Source organism: Ranitomeya imitator, chromosome 3, assembly GCF_032444005.1.
Source record: "Ranitomeya imitator isolate aRanImi1 chromosome 3, aRanImi1.pri, whole genome shotgun sequence".
Taxonomy (NCBI): domain Eukaryota; kingdom Metazoa; phylum Chordata; class Amphibia; order Anura; family Dendrobatidae; genus Ranitomeya; species Ranitomeya imitator.
In genome coordinates this window covers 799,237,204-799,260,163 of record NC_091284.1, presented here as the reverse complement: position 1 = coordinate 799,260,163, position 22,960 = coordinate 799,237,204, and the positions used below count along the sequence as shown (strand labels likewise).

The 22,960-nt window shown below is 41.9% G+C and overlaps 1 protein-coding gene across 5 annotated transcripts in view; it reads right to left on the bottom strand.

Moving 5' to 3' along the window:
- GRIA4 (glutamate ionotropic receptor AMPA type subunit 4) overlaps positions 1-21,698 on the bottom strand; it is a 491,449-nt gene extending 469,751 nt beyond the window's left edge. For 3 of the 5 annotated variants that reach the window (XM_069759217.1, XM_069759214.1, XM_069759216.1), the window contains exons 1-2: positions 21,165-21,686; positions 20,015-20,173 (exon numbers count right to left, since the gene is read on the bottom strand). In XM_069759217.1, coding sequence (XP_069615318.1) covers positions 20,015-20,173; positions 21,165-21,252 — 247 coding nt within the window. In that variant the 5' untranslated portion in view covers positions 21,253-21,686. Of the gene's footprint in view, positions 1-20,014; positions 20,174-21,164 lie in introns of all 5 variants that reach the window. The other 2 variants (XM_069759215.1, XM_069759218.1) reach the window with 2 other exon arrangements.
- Between the last annotated feature and the right edge of the window lie 1,262 nt (positions 21,699-22,960).

Here is a 22,960-nt window from a genome sequence, read left to right as displayed (position 1 = left end):
TAGTGGGCATTATCGGGTTTATATAGCACATACTGGGCATTAGCGGGTTTACATAGCACACAGTGGGCATTAGCGGGTTTATGTAGCACATAGTGGGTATTAGCGGGTTTATATAGGACATAGTGGGCATTAGCGGGTTCATATAGCACATAGTGGGCATTAGCAGGTTTATATAGGACATAGTGGGCATTATCGGGTTTATATAGCACATACTGGGCATTAGCGGGTTTACATAGCACACAGTGGGCATTAGCGGGTTTATGTAGCACATAGTGGGCATTAGCGGGTTTATATAAGACACAGTGGGCATTAGCGGGTTTATATAAGACACAGTGGGCATTGGTGGGTTTATATAGCACATAGTGGGAATCAGCGGGTTTAAAGAGCACACAGAGAGCATTGGCGGGTTTATATAGGACACTGTGGGCATTACCGGGTTTATATAGGACACAGTGGGCATTAGCGGGTTTATATAGCAAATAGTGGCCCGAGGAAGCAACAGCAAAACGCGCATCGGGGCTCCTGTGCGTTGGTTAGGGCATGAGGATGGCTAAGAGACTTTGCTAACTTGGCTAATGATGCATTGTTATACAGTGGTATTAATCTATTTATATATTATTTATCTCTGCCCTGTGATTTAAAGCTATATATATCTGATTTATTTGTCCTGATGAATGCACTTTACAAAAAGAGATGAACTTGTATATTGGGACATGTGTACATATATATATATTTTTTTCTATAGCCTTATAGAACTTGTCCTCCTTTGCACACGTGGTTGAATTGCCGCCCACCTCTTCTTTCCCATACTAATTGTTTATTCAGTATGGATCTTTTAACTTGTATTATTTTATATTAAATATTTTGTTATAATAAAGACTATTCTTATATATATATATTTGTAGTCTCTGTTGAATTGAATATTACAGATGCTTTTTTGGTATATTCATAATACTAGTAGGACATTTAAAGCTCTTTGTTGTTTCTTATGAGTTTTTATATAGCACATAGTGGGCATTAGCGGGTTTATATAGGACAAAGTGGGCATTGGTGGGTTTATATAGCACATAGTGGGCATTAGCGGGTTTATATAGGGCACAGTGGGCATTAGCGGGTTTATATTGGACATAATGGACATTAGCATGTTTATATAGGACACAGTGGGCATTGACGGGTTAATATAGCACATAGTGGGCATAAGCCGGTGTATATAGCACGTAGTGGGCATTAGCAGGTTTATATAGCACATAGTGGGCATTAGCGGGTTTATATAGGACACAGCGAGCATTGGTGGGTTTATATAGCACATAGTGGGCATTAGCGGGTTTATATAGCACATAGTGGGCATTAACGGGTTTATATAGGACATAGTGGGAATTAGCGGGTTTATATAGGACAAAGTGGGCATTGGTGGGTTTATATAGCACATAGTGGGCATTAGCGGGTTTATATAGGGCACAGTGGGCATTAGCGGGTTTATATTGGACATAGTGGACATTAGCATGTTTATATAGGACACAGTGGGCATTGACGGGTTTATATAGCACATAGTGGGCGTAAGCGGGTGTATTTAGCACATAGTGGGCATTAACGGGTTCATATAGCACATAGTGGGCATTAACTGGTTTATATAGGACATAGTGGGAATTAGCGGGTTTATATAGCACATAGTGGGCATTAGCGGGTTTATATAGAGCACAGTGGGCATTAGTGGGTTTATATAGGACACAGTGGGCATTAGTGGGTTTATATAGCACATAGTGGGCATTAGCGGATTTATGTAACATATAGTGGGCATTAGCGGGTTTATATAGGACACAGTGGGCATTAGCGGGTTTATATAGCACATAATGGGCATTAGCGGATTTATATAACACATAGTGGGCATTATCGGGTTTATATAGGACACAGTGGGCATTAGTGGGTTTATATAGGACACAGTGGGCATTAGTGGGTTTATATAGCACATAGTGGGCATTAGCGGATTTATGTAACATATAGTGGGCATTAGCGGGTTTATATAGGACACAGTGGGCATTAGCAGGTTTATATAGCACATAGTGGGCAATAGCAGGTTTATAAGTGTGCATTGGCAGGTTTATATAGCACATAGTGGGCAATAGCAGGTTTATAAGTGTGCATTGGCAGGTTTATATAGCACATAGTGGGCATTAGCGAGTTTATATAGGACACAGTGGGCATTGGTGGGTTTATATAGCACATAGTGAGCATTAGCGAGTTTATATAGGACACAGTGGGCATTGGTGGGTTTATATAGCACATAGTGGGCGTTAGCGGGTTTATATAGAGGACAGTGGGCATTAGCGGGTTTATATAGCACATAGTGGGCATTAGCGGGTTTATATAGCACATAGTGGGCATTATCGGGTTTATACAGGACATAGTGGGCATTAGCGGGTTTATATAGAGCACATTGGGCATTTGTGGGTTTATATAGAGCACAGTGGGCATTAGCGGCTTTATATAGCACATAGTGGGCAATAGCGGGTTTATATAGCACATAGTGGGCATTAGCGGGTTTATATAGGACACAGTGGGCATTGGTGGGTTTATATAGCACATACTGGGCATTAGCGGATATATAAAGGACACAGTGGGTATTAATCGGTTTATATAGCACATAGTGCGCATTAGCGGGTTTATATAGCACATAGTGGGCATTAGCGGGTTTATATAGGGCACAGTGGGCATTAGCAGGTTTATATTGGACATAGTCAACATTAGCACGCTTACATAGGACACAGTGGGCATTGACGGGTTTATATAGCATAGTGGGCATTAGCGGGATTATATAGGACATAGTGGGTACTAGCGGGTTTATATAGGACATAGTGGGCATTAGTGGGTTTACATAGCACACAGTGGGCATTAGCGGGTTTATGTAGCACATAGTGGGCATTAGCGGGTTTATATAGCACATAGTGGGCATTATCGGGTTTATACAGGACATAGTGGGCATTAGCGGGTTTATATAGAGCACATTGGGCATTTGTGGGTTTATATAGAGCACAGTGGGCATTAGCGGCTTTATATAGCACATAGTGGGCAATAGCGGGTTTATATAGCACATAGTGGGCATTAGCGGGTTTATATAGGACACAGTGGGCATTGGTGGGTTTATATAGCACATACTGGGCATTAGCGGATATATAAAGGACACAGTGGGTATTAATCGGTTTATATAGCACATAGTGCGCATTAGCGGGTTTATATAGCACATAGTGGGCATTAGCGGGTTTATATAGGGCACAGTGGGCATTAGCAGGTTTATATTGGACATAGTCAACATTAGCACGCTTACATAGGACACAGTGGGCATTGACGGGTTTATATAGCATAGTGGGCATTAGCGGGATTATATAGGACATAGTGGGTACTAGCGGGTTTATATAGGACATAGTGGGCATTAGTGGGTTTACATAGCACACAGTGGGCATTAGCGGGTTTATGTAGCACATAGTGGGCAATAGCGGGTTTATATAAGACATAGTGGGCATTAGCGGGTTCATATAGCACATAGTGGGCATTAGCGGGTTTATGTAGCACACAGTGGGCATTAGCGGGTTTATATAGGACATAGTGGGCATTAGCGGGTTCATATAGCACATAGTGGGCATTAGCAGGTTTATATAGGACATAGTGGGCATTATCGGGTTTATATAGCACATACTGGGCATTAGCGGGTTTACATAGCACACAGTGGGCATTAGCGGGTTTATGTAGCACATAGTGGGCATTAGCGGGTTTATATAGGACATAGTGGGCATTAGCGGGTTCATATAGCACATAGTGGGCATTAGAGGGGTTATATAGGACATAGTGGGCATTAGCGGGTTTATATAGAACATAGTGGGCGGTATCGGTTTATATAGCACATAGTGGGCATTAGCGGGGTTATATAGGACACAGTGGGCATTGGTGGGTTTATATATGACAGAGGGCATTAGCGGGTTTATATAGCACATAGTGGGCATTAGCGGGTTTATATAGAGCACAGTGGGCATTAGCGGGTTTATATAGAGCACAGTGGGCATTAGCGGGTTTATATAGCAAATAGTGGGCATTAGTGGGTTTATATAGCACATAGTGGGCATTAGCGGGTTTATATAGAGCACAGAGGGCATTAGCGCGTTTAAATAGCACATAGTGGGCATTAGCAGGTTTATATAGAGCACAGTGGGCATTGGCGGGTTTATATAGCAAATAGTGGGCATGAGCGGGTTTATATAGCACATAGTGGGCATTAGCGGGTTTATATAGGGCACAGTGGGCATTAGCGGGTTTATATAGCACATAGTGGGCATTAGCGGGTTTGTGTAGCACATAGTGGGCATTAGCAGGTTTATATAGGACACAGTGGGCATTAGTGGGTTTACATAGCACACAGTGGGCATTAGCGGGTTTATGTAGCACATAGTGGGCATTAGCGGGTTTAGATAGGACATAGTGGGCATTAGCGGGTTCATATAGCACATAGTGGGCATTAGCGGGTTTATATAGGACATAGTGGGCATTATCGGGTTTATATAGCACATACTGGGCATTAGCGGGTTTACATAGCACACAGTGGGCATTAGCGGGTTTACATAGAACACAGTGGGCATTAGCGGGTTTATGTAGCACATAGTGGGCATTAGCGGGTTTATATAGGACATAGTGGGCATTAGCGGGTTCATATAGCACATACTGGGCATTAGAGGGGTTATATAGGACATAGTGGGCATTAGAGGGGTTATATAGGACATAGTGGGCGGTATCGGGTTTATATAGCACATAGTGGGCATTAGCGGGTTTGTATGGGACATAGTGGGCATTGGTGGGTTTATATATGACAGCGTGCATTAGCGGGTTTATATAGTACATAGTGGGCATTAGCGGGTTTATATAGCACATAGTGTGTATTATTGGGTTTATATAGAACATACTGGGCATTAGCGGGGTTATATAGCACATAGTGGGCATTAGCGGGTTTATATAGCACATAGTGTGTATTATTGGGTTTATATAGAACATACTGGGCATTAGCGGGGTTATATAGGACACAGTGGGCATTGGTGGGTTTATATAGGACACAGTGGGCATTGGTGGGTTTATATAGCACATAGTGGGCATTAGCGGATTTATATAGGACACAGTGGGCATTGGTGGGTTTATATAGCACATAGTGGGCATTAGCGGATTTATATAGGACACAGTGGGCATTGGTGGGTTTATATATGACAGAGGGCATTAGCGGGTTTATATAGCACATAGTGGGCATTAGCGGGTTTATATAGAGCACAGTGGGCATTAGCGGGTTTATATAGAGCACAGTGGGCATTAGCGGGTTTATATAGCAAATAGTGGGCATTAGTGGGTTTATATAGCACATAGTGGGCATCAGCGGGTTTATATAGAGCACAGAGGGCATTAGCGGGTTTAAATAGCACATAGTGGGCATTAGCAGGTTTATATAGAGCACAGTGGGCATTGGCGGGTTTATATAGCAAATAGTGGGCATGAGCGGGTTTATTATACCAATAGGAACCCTTTATGTACTAAAGATAACACAGATAAAATATAGCTTTTAATTAATATACCAATTAAAACCATGCCACAAATACAACCAGATAAACACATAAAACACACAACCGTGCACTCTGGGATAACCCTGCCAAACAATACCTCTTAGTACTGCCTACCTATCAGTGGAGGTTGGCACCCTAAACACAGATACGAGATTGGCGCCCCCACTCACCGTCGGCTGTCCCTATATCTCCTAGTATGGATCCTAATATAGGTGTCACATACAGACCAGCACTTACACTAGACAGGAAAAGGATAGGCAGACTAACTGGCTGATTGTATATATATATATTTATGAAATAATCATATATATAAACTAGGTTTGTGACAGGGTGAGATACACGGACTAAAGACCAACAATGTGCATAACAAAAAAGTGCTCGTGTATTAAAAATAGGCCTCACTACCTCTGTCCCCTACTGCTGTGCAGCCTGCCTGGCTGTGGAGGTTGGCACCCTACTAGTCAGTGGAATGGCACCCCCACTCAGCGACGACTGGCCCTGGGAAGCCCTAATATTAAATCCCAGCCTGATAATGATCAGACACAGATGTGTAAATACACAAAAATGGCAAGGCACAAAAACATATATAGCTGCAGGGAGAAAAAGGAAAAAAAAAAAAAAAAAAAACCTTATCTTCAGCCGAAGATAGCCTAGTGCTTAGATATATGCATGGTAAACAGAGGGTGAGACCGATACTTATCAGTGTTGATATTTCATACGCCTCTACGCGTTTCACCCCAACGGATCATCAGGAGGCCTTGATATGTAGATGCATGTTGAGCGCCATTCCGCTGACCAGTAGGGTGCCAACCTCCACAGCCAGGCAGGCTGCACAGCAGTAGGGGACAGAGGTAGTGAGGCCTATTTTTAATACACGAGCACTTTTTTGTTATGCACATTGTTGGTCTTTAGTCCGTGTATCTCACCCTGTCACAAACCTAGTTTATATATATGATTATTTCATAAATATATATATATACAATCAGCCAGTTAGTCTGCCTATCCTTTTCCTGTCTAGTGTAAGTGCTGGTCTGTATGTGACACCTATATTAGGATCCATACTAGGAGACATAGGGACAGCCGACGGTGAGTGGGGGCGCCAATCTCGTATCTGTGTTTAGGGTGCCAACCTCCACTGATAGGTAGGCAGTACTAAGAGGTATTGTTTGGCAGGGTTATCCCAGAGTGCACGGTTGTGTGTTTTATGTGTTTATCTGGTTGTATTTGTGGCATGGTTTTAATTGGTATATTAATTAAAAGCTATATTTTATCTGTGTTATCTTTAGTACATAAAGGGTTCCTATTGGTATAATATAGATTGTCGTTGACCTTTAAGTAGCTGCTAAGACAGCTCCAAGTGGCGTTGATCATGAGCGGGTTTATATAGCACATAGTGGGCATTAGCGGGTTTATATAGGGCACAGTGGGCATTAGCGGTTTTATATAGCACATAGTGGGCATTAGCAAGTTTATATAGAGCACAGTGGGCATTAGCGGGTTTATATAGCACACAGTGGGCAATAGCAGGTTTATATAGCACATAGTGGGCATTAGCGGGTTTGTACGGGACATAGTGGGCAGTATCGGGTTTATATAGCACATAGTGGGCATTAGAGGGGTTATATAGGACATAGTGGGCATTAGCGGGTTTATATAGGACATAGTGGGCGGTATCGGGTTTATATAGCACATAGTGGGCATTAGCGGGTTTGTATGGGACATACTGGGCATTAGCGGGGTTATATAGGACACAGTGGGCATTGGTGGGTTTATATAAGACACAGAGGGCATTAGCGGGTTTATATAGGACATAGTAGGCATTAGCGGGTTTATATAGAGCACAGTGGGCATTAGTGGGTTTATATAGCACATAGTGAGCATTAACGGGTTTATATAGCACATAGTAGGCATTAGCGGGTTTATATAGAGCACAGTGGGCATTGGCGGGTTTATATAGAGCACAGTGGGCATTAGCGGGTTTATATAGCACAAAGTGGGCATTAGCGGGTTTATATAAGACACAGTGGGCATTGGTGGGTTTATATAGCACACAGTGGGCATTAGCGGGTTTATATAGCACATAGTGGGCATTAGCAGGTTTATATAGGACATAGTGGGCATTAGCGGGTTTGTATGGGAAATAGTGGGCAGTATCGGGTTTATATAGCACATAGTGGGCATTAGAGGGGTTATATAGGACATAGTGGGCAGTATCGGGTTTATATAGCACATAGTGTGTATTATTGGGTTTATATAGGACATACTGGGCATTAGCGGGGTTATATAATAATAATAATAATTTTATTTATATAGCGCCAACATATTCCGCAGCGCTTTACAAATTATAGAGGGGACTTGTACAGACAATAGACATTACACCATAACAGAAATATAGTTCAAAACAGATACCAGGAGGAGTGAGGGCCCTGCTCGCAAGCTTACAAACTATGGGGAAAAGGGGAGACACGAGAGGTGGATGGTAACAATTGCTTTAGTTATTCGGACCAGCTATAGTGTAAGGCTCAGGTGTTCATGTAAAGCTGCATGAACCAGTTACCTGCCTAAGTATGTAACAGTACAGACACAGAGGGCTAATACTGCATAAAGTGTATGAGAACATGATGCGAGGAACCTTTTTTTTTTTTTTTTATTATAAATAGGCCACACAGGGATTGTTAGGTTAATACATTGAGGCGGTAGGCCAGTCTGAACAAATGAGTTTTTAGGGCACGCTTAAAACTGTGGGGATTGGGGATTAATCGTATTATCCTAGGTAGTGCATTCCAAAGAATCGGCGCAGCACGTGTAAAGTCTTGGAGACGGGAGTGGGAGGTTCTGATTATTGAGGATGCTAACCTGAGGTCATTAGCGGAGCGGAGGGCACGGGTAGGGTGGTAGACTGATACCAGGGAGGAGATGTAGGGTGGTGCTGAGCCATGGAGTGCTTTGTGGATGAGGGTAGTAGTTTTGTACTGGATTCTGGAGTGGATGGGTAGCCAGTGTAATGACTGGCACAGGGTAGAGGCATCGGTGTAACGGTTGGTGAGGAATATGATCCTGGCTGCAGCATTCAGGACAGATTGGAGCGGGGAGAGTTTTGCAAGAGGGAGGCCGATTAGTAGAGAGTTACAATAGTCCAGACGAGAATGAATAAGTGAAACAGTCAGAGTTTTTGCAGAGTCGAAAGTAAGAAAAGGGCGAATTCTAGAAATGTTTTTGAGATGCAGGTAAGAAGAGCGAGCCAGTGATCGGATGTAGGGGGTGAATGAAAGGTCAGAATCAAGGATGACCCCAAGGCAGCGGGCATGTTGCTTTGGAGTAATGGTGGAACCGCACATGGAGATGGCTATGTCAGGCAAAGGTAGGTTAGTAGAGGGAGAGAACACGAGGAGTTCAGTTTTTGACAGGTTTAGTTTCAGATAGAGGGAGGACATGATGTTAGAGACAGCGGTAAGACAATCACTGGTGTTTTCTAAAAAGGTCGGTGTGATATCAGGAGAAGAAGTGTATAATTGGGTGTCGTCAGCATAGAGATGGTACTGGAAACCAAATCTACTGATTGTTTGTCCAATAGGGGCAGAATACAACGAGAAGAGTAGGGGGCCTAGGACTGATCCTTGAGGAACCCCAACAGTAAGGGGAAGGTGAGAGGAGGAGGAACCAGCGAAACATACAGTGAAGGAGCGGTCAGAGAGATAGGAGGAGAACCAGGAGAGAACGGTGTCCTTGAGGCCGATGGAGCGGAGCATAGTGAGGAGGAGCTGATGATCCACAGTGTCGAATGCTGCAGAGAGATCCAAGAGAATTAGCATGGAGTAGTGACCATTAGATTTAGCTGTTAGTAGGTCATATATAGGTTATATAGGACACAGTGTGCATTGGTGGGTTTATATATGGCACAGAGGGCATTAGCGGGTTTATATAGAGCACAGTGGGCATTAGCGGATTTATATAGAGCACAGTGGGCATTAGCGGGTTTATATAGCAAATAGTGGGCATTAGTGGGTTTATATAGCACATAGTGGGCATTTGCGGGTTTATATAGCACATAGTAGGCATTAGCGGGTTTATATAGAGCACAGAGGGCATTAGCGGGTTTAAATAGCACATAGTGGGCAATAGCGGGTTTATATAGAGCACAGTGGGCATTGGTGCGTTTATATAGCACATAGCGGGCATTAGCGGATTTATATAACACATAGTGGGCATTATCGGGTTTATATAGGACACAGTAGGCATTAGTGGGTTTATATAGCACATAGTGGGAATTAGCGGGTTAATATAGCACATAGTGGGCATTATCGGGTTTATTTAGGGCACAGTGGGCATTAGCGGTTTATATAGCACATATTGGGCATTAGCGGGTTTATATAGGACATAGTGGGCATTATCGGGTTTATATAGAGCACAGTGGGCATAAGCGGGTTTATATAGCACATAGTGGGCATTAGCGGGTTTATATAGCACATAGTGGGCATTAGCGGGTTTATATAGAGCACAGTGGGCATAAGTGGGTTTATATAGCACATAGTGGGCATTAGTGGGTTTATATAGCACATAATGGGCATTACCGGGTTTATATAGAGCACAGTGGGCATTAGCGGGTTTATATAGGACATAGTGGGCAGTAGTGGGTTTATATAGCACATAGTGGGCATTAGTGGGTTTATATAGGACACAGTGGGCATTAGCGGGTTTGTATGGGACATAGTGGGCAGTATCGGGTTTATATAGCACATAGTGGGCATTAGAGGGGTTATATAGGACATAGTGGGCAGTATTGGGTTTATATAGCACATAGTGGGCATTAGAGGGGTTATATAGGACATAGTGGGCGGTATCGGGTTTATATAGCACATAGTGGGCATTAGCGGGTTTGTATGGGACATAGTGGGCGGTATCGGGTTTATATAGCACATAGTGTGTATTATTGGGTTTATATAGGACATACTGGGCATTAGCGGGGTTCTATAGGACACAGTTGGCATTGGTGGGTTTATATATGGCACAGAGGGCATTAGCGGGTTTATATAGAGCACAGTGGGCATTAGCAGGTTTATATAGCAAATAGTGGGCATTAGTGAGTTTATATAGCACATAGTGGGCATTAGCGGGTTTATATAGCACATAGTAGGCATTAGCGGGTTTATATAGAGCACATTGGGCATTGGTGCGTTTATATAGCACATAGTGGGCATTAGCGGATTTATATAACACATAGTGGGCATTATCGGGTTTATATAGGACACAGTGGGCATTATCGGGTTTATATAGCACATAGTGGGCATTATCGGGTTTATTTAGGGCACAGTGGGCATTAGCGGTTTATATAGCACATATTGGGCATTAGCGGGTTTATATAGGACATAGTGGGCATTATCGGGTTTATATAGAGCACAGTGGGCATAAGCAGGTTTATAGAGCACATAGTGGGCATTAGCGGGTTTATATAGCACATAGTGGGCATTAGTGGGTTTATATAGCACATAGTGGGCATTACATAGTAACATAGTAACATAGTAACATAGTTAGTAAGGCCGAAAAAAGACATTTGTCCATCCAGTTCAGCCTATATTCCATCATAATAAATCCCCAGATCTACGTCCTTCTACAGAACCTAATAATTGTATGATACAATATTGTTCTGCTCCAGGAAGACATCCAGGCCTCTCTTGAACCCCTCGACTGAGTTCGCCATCACCACCTCCTCAGGCAAGCAATTCCAGATTCTCACTGCCCTAACAGTAAAGAATCCTCTTCTATGTTGGTGGAAAAACCTTCTCTCCTCCAGACGCAAAGAATGCCCCCTTGTGCCCGTCACCTTCCTTGGTATAAACAGATCCTCAGCGAGATATTTGTATTGTCCCCTTATATACTTATACATGGTTATTAGATCGCCCCTCAGTCGTCTTTTTTCTAGACTAAATAATCCTAATTTCGCTAATCTATCTGGGTATTGTAGTTCTCCCATCCCCTTTATTAATTTTGTTGCCCTCCTTTGTACTCTCTCTAGTTCCATTATATCCTTCCTGAGCACCGGTGCCCAAAACTGGACACAGTACTCCATGTGCGGTCTAACTAGGGATTTGTACAGAGGCAGTATAATGCTCTCATCATGTGTATCCAGACCTCTTTTAATGCACCCCATGATCCTGTTTGCCTTGGCAGCTGCTGCCTGGCACTGGCTGCTCCAGGTAAGTTTATCATTAACTAGGATCCCCAAGTCCTTCTCCCTGTCAGATTTACCCAGTGGTTTCCCGTTCAGTGTGTAATGGTGATATTGATTCCCTCTTCCCATGTGTATAACCTTACATTTATCATTGTTAAACCTCATCTGCCACCTTTCAGCCCAAGTTTCCAACTTATCCAGATCCATCTGTAGCAGAATACTATCTTCTCTTGTATTAACTGCTTTACATAGTTTTGTATCATCTGCAAATATCGATATTTTACTGTGTAAACCTTCTACCAGATCATTAATGAATATGTTGAAGAGAACAGGTCCCAATACTGACCCCTGCGGTACCCCACTGGTCACAGCGACCCAGTTAGAGACTATACCATTTATAACCACCCTCTGCTTTCTATCACTAAGCCAGTTACTAACCCATTTACACACATTTTCCCCCAGACCAAGCATTCTCATTTTGTGTACCAACCTCTTGTGCGGCACGGTATCAAACGCTTTGGAAAAATCGAGATATACCACGTCCAATGACTCACCGTGATCCAGCCTATAGCTTACCTCTTCATAAAAACTGATTAGATTGGTTTGACAGGAGCGATTTCTCATAAACCCATGCTGATATGGAGTTAAACAGTTATTCTCATTGAGATAATCCAGAATAACATCCCTCAGAAACCCTTCAAATATTTTACCAACAATAGAGGTTAGACTTACTGGCCTATAATTTCCAGGTTCACTTTTAGAGCCCTTTTTGAATATTGGCACCACATTTGCTATGCGCCAATCCTGCGGAACAGACCCTGTCGCTATAGAGTCCCTAAAAATAAGAAATAATGGTTTATCTATTACATTACTTAGTTCTCTTAGTACTCGTGGGTGTATGCCATCCGGACCCGGAGATTTATCTATTTTAATCTTATTTAGCCGGTTTCGCACCTCTTCTTGGGTTAGATTGGTGACCCTTAATATAGGGTTTTCATTGTTTCTTGGGATTTCACCTAGCATTTCATTTTCCACCGTGAATACCGTGGAGAAGAAGGTGTTTAATATGTTAGCTTTTTAATATGTTAGCGGGTTTATATAGCACATAGTGGGCATTAGCGGGTTTATATAGAGCACAGTGGGCATAAGCGGGTTTATATAGCACATAGTGGGCATTAGCGGGTTTATATAGCACATAGTGGGCATTAGCGAGTTTATATAGAGCACAGTGGGCATAAGCGGGTTTATATAGCACATAGTGGGCATAAGCGGGTTTATATAGGACATAATGGGCATTATCGGGTTTACATAGAACATAGTGGGCATTAGCGGGTTTATATAGGGCACAGTGGGCATTAGCGGGTTTATATAGCACATAGTGGGCATTAGCAGGTTTATATAGAGCAAAGTGGGCATTAGCGGGTTTCTATAGTGCATAGTGGGCATTAGCGGGTTTAAAAAGCACATAGTGGGCATTAGGGTTTTATATAGCACATAGTGGGCATTAGTGGGTTTATGTAGGACACATTGGGCATGAGCGGGTTTATATAGGACACAGTGGGCATTAGTGGGTTTATGTAGTACACAGTGGGCATTAGTGGGTTTATATAGGACACAGTGGGCATGAGCGGGTTTATATAGGACACAGTGGGCATTAGTGGGTTTAAATAGGATATTGTGGGCATTAGTGGGTTTATATAGGACACAGTGGGCATTAGCGGGTTTATATAGGACACAGTGGGCATTAGCGGGTTTATATAGAACACAGTGGGCATTAGCGGGTTTATAAGTATAATTAGTAGTAATAGTGGGTTTATATAGGACATTGTGGGCATTAGTGGGTTTATATAGGACATTGTGGGCATTAGCGGGTTTATGTAGGACACAGTGGGCATTAGCGGGATTATGTAGGACACAGTGGGCATGAGCGGGTTTATGTAGGACACAGTGGGCATTAGTGGGTTTATGTAGGACACAGTGGGCATGAGCGGGTTTATATAGGACACATTGGGCATTAGTGGGTTTATGTAGGACACAGTGGGCATTAGCGGGTTTATATAGAACACAGTGGGCATTAGTGGGTTTATATAGGACATTGTGGGCATTAGTGGGTTTATATAGGACACAGTGGGCATTAGTGGGTTTATGTAGGACACAGTGGGCATTAGCGGGTTTATGTAGGGCACAGTGGGCAAGAGCGGGTTTATATAGGACACAGTGGGCATTAGTGGGTTTATGTAGGACACAGTGGGCATTAGTGGGTTTATGTAGGACACAGTGGGCATGAGCGGGTTTATATAGGACACATTGGGCATTAGTGGGTTTATATAGGACAGTGTGGGCATTAGTGGGTTTATATAGGACACAGTGGGCATTAGTGGGTTTATGTAGAACACAGTGGGCATTAGTGGGTTTATATAGGACACAGTGGGCATTAGCGGGTTTATGTAGGACACAGTGGGCATTAGTGGGTTTATGTAGGACACAGTGGGCATTAGTGGGTTTATGTAGGACACAGTGGGCATGAGCGGGTTTATGTAGGACACAGTGGGCATTAGTGGGTTTATGTAGGACACAGTGGGCATGAGCGGGTTTATATAGGACACATTGGGCATTAGTGGGTTTATATAGGACATTGTGGGCATTAGTGGGTTTATATAGGACACAGTGGGCATTAGTGGGTTTATGTAGAACACAGTGGGCATTAGTGGGTTTATATAGGACACAGTGGGCATTAGCGGGTTTATATAGAACACAGTGGGCATTAGTGGGTTTATATAGGACACAGTGGGCATTAGCGGGTTTATGTAGGACACAGTGGGCATTAGTGGGTTTATGTAGGACACAGTGGGCATTAGTGGGTTTATGTAGGACACAGTGGGCATGAGCGGGTTTATGTAGGACACAGTGGGCATTAGTGGGTTTATGTAGGACACAGTGGGCATGAGCGGGTTTATATAGGACACATTGGGCATTAGTGGGTTTATATAGGACATTGTGGGCATTAGTGGGTTTATATAGGACACAGTGGGCATTAGTGGGTTTATGTAGAACACAGTGGGCATTAGTGGGTTTATATAGGACACAGTGGGCATTAGCGGGTTTATATAGAACACAGTGGGCATTAGTGGGTTTATATAGGACATTGTGAGCATTAGTGGGTTTATATAGGACACATTGGGCATTAGCGGGTTTATGTAGTACACAGTGGGCATTAGTGGGTTTATGTAGAACACAGTGGGCATTAGCGGGTTTATGTAGGGCACAGTGGGCATTAGCGGGTTTATATAGAACACAGTGGGCATTAGTGGGTTTATATAGGACATTGTGGGCATTAGTGGGTTTATGTAGGACACAGTGGGCATTATCGGGTTTATATAGGACACATTGGACATTAGCGGGTTTATATAGGACATTGTGGGCATTAGTGGGTTTATATAGGACACATTGGGCATTATCGGGTTTATATAGGACACTGTGGGCATTATCGGGTTTATATAGGACACATTGGGCATTATCGGGTTTATATAGGACACATTGGGCATTATCGGGTTTATATAGGACACATTGGGCATTATCGGGTTTATATAGGACATAGTGGGCATTAGCGGGTTTATGTAGGACACAGTGGACATTAGCGGGTTTATATAGGACACAGTGGGCATTAGTGGGTTTATGTCGGACACAGTGGGTATTAGCGGGTTTATGTAGAACACAGTTGGCATTAGTGGGTTTATATAGGACACAGTGGGCATTAGCGGGTTTATGTAGGACACAGTGGGCATTAGCGGGTTTATATAGAACACAGTGGGCATTAGTGGGTTTATATAGGACATTGTGGGCATTAGTGGGTTTATGTAGGACACAGTGGGCATTAGAAGGTTATATAGGACATCATGGGCATTAGTGGGTTTATATAAGACACATTGGGCATTAGCGAGTTTATATAGGACATTGTGGGCATTAGTGGGTTTATATAGGACACAGTGGGCATTATCGGGTTAATATAGGACATAGTGGGCATTATCGGGTTTATATAGGACACAGTGGGCATTAGTGGGTTTATGTAGGACACAGTGGGCATTAGTGGGTTTATATAGGACATTGTGGGCATTAGTGGGTTTATATAGGACACAGTGGGCATTATCGGGTTAATATAGGACATAGTGGGCATTATCGGGTTTATATAGGACACAGTGGGCATTAGCGGGTTTATGTAGGACACAGTGGGCATTAGTGGGTTTATGTAGGACACAGTGGGCATTAGTGGGTTTATGTAGGACACAGTGGGCATGAGCGGGTTTATATAGGACACATTGGGCATTAGTGGGTTTATGTAGGACACAGTGGGCATTAGCGGGTTTATATAGAACACAGTGGGCATTAGTGGGTTTATATAGGACATTGTGAGCATTAGTGGGTTTATATAGGACACATTGGGCATTAGTGGGTTTATGTAGGACACAGTGGGCATTAGCGGGTTTATATAGAACACAGTGGGCATTAGTGGGTTTATATAGGACATTGTGAGCATTAGTGGGTTTATATAGGACACATTGGGCATTAGCGGGTTTATGTAGTACACAGTGGGCATTAGCGGGTTTATGTGGGACACAGTGGGCATTAGTGGGTTTATATAGGACATTGTGGGCATTAGTGGGTTTATATAGGACACAGTGGGCATTAGTGGGTTTATGTAGGACACAGTGGGCATTAGCGGGTTTATGTAGGGCACAGTGGGCAAGAGCGGGTTTATATAGGACACAGTGGGCATTAGTGGGTTTATGTAGGACACAGTGGGCATTAGTGGGTTTATGTAGGACACAGTGGGCATTAGCGGGTTTATATAGGACATAGTGGGCATTAGAAGGTTATATAGGACATCGTGGGCATTAGCGGGTTTATATAGGACACATTGGGCATTATCGGGTTTATATAGGACATTGTGGGCATTAGTGGGTTTATATAGGACACATTGGGCATTATCGGGTTTATATAGGACATTGTGGGCATTAGTGGGTTTATATAGGACACATTGGGCATTAGCGGGTTTATGTCGGACACAGTGGGCATTAGCGGGTTTATGTAGAACACAGTGGGCATTAGTGGGTTTATATAGGACACAGTGGGCATTAGCGGGTTTATGTAGGACACAGTGGGCATTAGCGGGTTTATATAGAACACAGTGGGCATTAGTGGGTTTATATAGGACATTGTGGGCATTAGTGGGTTTATGTCGGACACAGTGGGCATTAGCGGGTTTTTTTAGAACACAGTGGGCATTATTGGGTTTATATAGGACATTGTGGGCATTAGCGGGTTTATGTAGGACATAGTGGGCATTAGAAGGTTATATAGGACATCGTGGGCATTAGTCGGTTTATATAGGACACATTGGGCATTAGCGGGTTTATATAGGACATTGTGGGCATTAGTGGGTTTATATAGGACACAGTGGGCATTATCGGGTTTATATAGGACATAGTGGGAATTAGCGGGTTTATATAGGACCCATTGGGCATTATCGGGTTTATATAGTACATAGTGGGCATTATCGGGTTTATATAGGACACATTGGGCATTATCGGGTTTATATAGGACACTGTGGGCATTATCGGGTTTATATAGGACATAGTGGGAATTAGCGGGTTTATATAGGACCCATTGGGCATTAGCGGGTTTATATAGGACACAGTGGGCATTAGCGGGTTTATGTAGGACACAGTGGGCATTAGCGGGTTTATATAGGACACAGTGGGCATTAGCGGGTTTATATAGGACATAGTGGGCATTAGCGGGTTTATGTAGGACACAGTGGGCATTAGCGGGTTTATATAGGACACAGTGGGCATTAGCGGGTTTATATAGAACACAGTGGGCATTAGCGGGTTTATAAGTATAATAGTTATGTTGGCGTCCGGTGATATATCCGACTCTGCGCCATCTGTACATGTAGAAGGAATTCCTCAGCCGCAGGTATCACACGGACACTTCTGACTATGTGACGTGCCGCGGTGACACTGGCTCGGTGCGCGGCGTCGCTCCCACTCGGGATGGCCTGTGAAGCGGAGTATGGCAGATTGTAACTCGCTCTGGCACTTCTTTATGGCTGCACGGAGACACGTTCCCGGGATATATGCATTATGTGATGATATCAGACATTTATAACCCAGAATATAGGAGCCGGGCAGCCTTAAGTGACATCAGCAGATCAAGCCTCAGCGCCAACCTACTTATAAAGATAACCTTCCGCATCACTGCTCCTCTCATTTCCAGGCCACTGCGTAACCACTGGATCAAGAGCTTTCCAAAAGGCAATACATGCATCTCCGGAACGGAGCCCGATGCAGCAGCATTATTAACCACCATTATATGCACTGAGTATATAGCAAGGACACTATATGGCGGTACAATCCTCTGTATACTACAGCACTGTGCCCTCCGCTGACAGCGAGCACTACATCTGCATTATGTTAATCCCCTCAGCATCGTCTGCGCGCGCCGCACATACTTAAGACCCTTCCAGATGATTTTGCAGCTATGTAATAACATAGAGTACACAGACTATAGAAAGAAAACAGCCCGCAGCATAAACAACCACAATAAATCACATTATTTAGCTAAAATGGCCGTGGACCAGGACGTAGCGCAAGACTGTACAATAATAATAATAATAATGATAATAATATTATAAAAAAATCAGTTATATAGGAAGTTTATAACCATGAAAGATCATTTTAATAATAGTTACCGTATATATATTATATGCAAAATAATAAAAAAAATTGTAAAAAAAATAAAGAACTAATGGAAAATAAAAATATGTAATAATAATAATAATAATAATGATAATACAAATGACAACATTTATAAATAGGACGTTTATAACCATAAAAGATCATTTTAATATTAGCCATTATATGTAAAATCGTGGAAAATAAATATTTGAAAAAAAATCAAGAAATAATGGTGAAAAAATAAAATAAATAAATATTTGTATTTATTTATTTTTTCACCATTATTTCTAATAATAATGAAAAAAAGGGAAAAAAAATACATAGGACGCTTACAACCATCAAAGATCGTTTTAATATTAGTCATGATATGCAAAAATATTTTTTCTTTTAATATTTGAAAAAGTATACATAAAAAGCTTAAAGAAATAATGGAAATAAAAATATATATTTCGAAAAAAAATATATAGGAAGTTTAAAATCATCAAGGGTGGTTTTAATATCCGCCATTATATGCAAAAAAATTGTAAAAAAAATTCTGGAAACATAATATATATATATATATATATATATATATATATACAATATTTGGAAAAGAAAAATATAGGAAGTTTATAACCAAAAATTACTTTAATGTTAGTCAATATATGCAAAATAATAAAAGACTAACTGGAAAAAAAAATCATAAAAAGTTTTAAAAAATAATGGAAAAAAAGAAAAATATTTATTTAAGAGAATAAAAAAAATATATAAAAAATGTATAGGAAGTTTATAACAAAGGTCATTTTAGTATTATTTATTGTATATGCAAAATTCTAGAAAATTAAAAAAAAATAAAAAAATTAAAAAAATATATAAAAAAAGAGATGACCTAAATGCAGTTAAATCATTTAATACTTAAATGCTAATAAAATAATCAAAATATTAACAACTAATAATACATAATAAAACAACGTTAAATGATAATTTAAAAAAATACTAAAAAAAAGAAATATATATGAGTGTCTATGAAAAAGTTAAATACGTAAAATAAATAAATATATAATAAATAAAATGATGATTAGGAAAACGTATATGAATATTAATATGGAAATATATCATGAAAAATAAATATATAAAAATAATATAATGCATATATTTAAATCTTATGTTTTACTTTGATGAGGTTTAACCATTGCGCTTCCTTCTTAGCTCGTGTTCCATAGCCAAAATCAAAAGTCACAAGGAGCAATTCCCTGTTACAGGGGCTGCATATCAATGGTATAACGCTACTTCTCCAAATACGCCCCCCCCCCCCCCCCCATGAGCGGCCTCAGTCTGCATTACGTTACCAAGAAAATGTCATATTTGATTAGTCAGCAGAGTAATGGGAAGAGGATTTCGTGAGGTCAGAAGCTAACAAGTATTTATCCCCATAGCTTTCATTCCGAGAGTATATAAAAGACGAGTGGTCCGTTGTCTTCCACCGCGATCACTATCCCAGGGTCTGCTCCCATTTATTCAGAACTTTAGCGCATACTTACAGGCATTGGTTACAGCGAAACTGTTGGCCGTTTCTATGTTGTCTACGTGAGGAATCAAATTAAAAAGTGCTTCCGACTCGTTGGGGCTGGTGTTATGGAGAAAAATTGCTAATCGAAAAGCCGTGTATTCCTGATCTGTATTTCGGATGAAAAGCCCACCTAGAAAAAAAAAAATGAATAAAAAATAAATAAAAAATTAAGGAAAAAAATAATAAATATATTACTGCTATTTATTACTATACATTATTCATTATAAAAAAATATATATATTAAAATTGCATGACGGTCTATAGTAAGACAGGTGCAATAGACGATTGCCCCGTGTTCTGCTCCATTAATTACTGCCATTGATATGTGACAAGTGGCTGGAGTTGCAGTTGTCGCCACACTGCACATTACAAGAAATCTCAGCTTGGATGACAATTACACGGTACTTAATAAATATCATTCATTGTGTTATAATTCGCCGGTCCCGAGTCTGCAAGATAGAGGATAAGCTGTGGTCACCATACATAGGTGCTACAGTATCCATTGCATTCACTATGCCCACCGTATACCACCACATATGCATAGTCTAGACAGTCTGGCCATTATTAGGGGAGTTAAATAGAGTCCTGTGTCCAGTTCAAGGAGAAGGAGCTTCCTATTATACCAGGAGCACAAAAGTGACTATGCTTGCAGAATTTCATTAACACCCCCCATTACCACTACCACCTCCCTCTATTGGAAGTACACGATGCAATGCAAAAAAAAAAAAAAAAAACGCATTACATACCCCCCTCCTCTAATGGAAGCAGGGGTTAATATAAAGTCAGGCTGAGATCTATAGGGATGCAGTGCACAACTTTCCAACCAGCACCACTACTGCAGCATCCACAAAGCCCTGGGCTTACAATGCAGAGGTGGGCATGGAGGCCTGGGTGCCAGGTAGTGGAGGGAGGGGGGCCAATATCCCTTTTAAAAAAAAAGGATAAATATAAATAATAAAATAATATATTAAAAAAAAAAACCTCTTAGCTGTCAGTGAACTGGCACAATGAGCAAAGAGGTAGTGCAGCAGCTGGGGCATAAGTTGCTAAGTTTAGTCATGCAGTGAATAGTCAGCCCTTGTGCCAAGTTGGAGCCATCACTCGCCCCTGGCAGGTCTTACCTATCTGCACGCTGCTAGGAAAGGCTCCCATGGCAATGCCCCAAAATCCAGAGAATAACAAAACAATCTGCTGGCAAATAATCCGCATCTTCTCTCCTGTTCTCTCTCTCTCTCTCTTGCTAGATGCCAACGAGAAGCATCAAGGCTGCAACCACGAGCAGAGGAAAGCGGTGCTGCGGCGGCGGCGGCGGCCGGTCTAGCAGTCCACGGTGGGCATGATGTTTCCCGCAGTCTCCATAGCCCCCGGAGAGCTGGTGTCCGGCTGGAGATGTTTGCACATGCAAGATGGTGGAGGTGGTGGTGGAGGCTGCACTGAGGGCTGATGAGACATGCGCTATTGTCGCTCACTCTGCCCCCATCACACACAATAGCGGTCCCCTCACTGCCTCCTCACATGTAGCATGGGTGGGGGAGGGTGAGGATGGCACAGGGGGCTCACAAGGCGGCAGACCACTCTGCTGCACCTCCCTGCCTGCACCAGAGAGGATCCTCCACTGCAGCAAAGCCTCTCCCTGCTCCACTAAGGGGGGAGCCAGCCTGCCAGGGGGTGGGGGGTGAGCCAAGGTCAGCAGCGCTGTCTGCCCACCACACTGGGCACCCACTTATTACAGCAGGGGCTTCTTTCTTTGTTTTTTTTGTTGTTGTTTTTTTTTTTGTTACTATCCAGCAGTTTCTTTGTTTTTTGTTACTTGTTTTATTATTATTATACATCAGATACATATTTGCTTTGGATAGTTTCTACATTAATGCTATGTTCACACTTGGAGTTTTTGCTGCCCTTGTATTTTTTTTTTCTGCAGGTTTTGGCAGTTACAGAATTTGTTCACACACGGCATGCTTGTTACGTTTTTTTTTCTGTTTTGTGTGCAAATTATGGATTCTACGACTGCATTTTTGTTATGTTTTTTTTTTCTGTAAGTTTTTGCTGCTTTTTTTTTTTTTTTTTTGTGGTGCGGATTATATGGCTATGTTCACACGTTGCGTTTTTGCAGCGTATTTTTTTTTTTCATCTGCTCTCTTGGCAGTAAATTAGATGTTTACAAAAAGCAGGTTTTGCAGCATTTTTTCTGTGCAGATTATAGATTATACGACTGTGTTCATGCATTGCATTTTTGTTACGTTTTTTTCTGTAAGTTTTTTCTGCTTTTTTTTGGTGCGGATAAGGCTACGTTCACATTTGCGTTGTGCGGTGCTGCGTCGGCGACGCAACGCACAACGCAAATGTGAACGCATGCACAACGCAGCGTTTTGTGACGCATGCATTCACTTTTTCATGGTTTTTGGCGCAGGAAAAACTGCATCACGCAGCGTCCTCTGCGCCCTGACGCATGCGCTGCAGTGACGCATGCGTCACAAAACGCAAGTGCAACGCATGTCCATGCGCCCCCCATGTTAAATATAGGGGCGCATGACGCATGTGTCGCCGTGGTTGCGCCCGACGCAACGCAAATGTGAACGTAGCCTTATATGGCTGCATTTTTGCAGCATTTTTTTTTTTCTGCAGGCAAAACCTGCTCTCTTGGCAGTAAATTAGATTATTATTTATTTATTTATTTTTTACAAAAACCTGGTTATGCAGCATTTTTACTGCTTTCTTTTGCGCTTTTTTTTGCCAGTTATGTGGCTATGTTCACACATTGTGTTTTTTCTTTCTGCAGGCAAAACATGTTCTTTTGACAGTAAAGTTGCATATAAAAAGCAAGTTTTGCTTCTTTTTTGTATATTATTTTGCTGCTGTTTGATGCGGATTTTATTTTTATGTCCAAACTTTGTGTTTTTGCTGCTTTTTTGCTGCT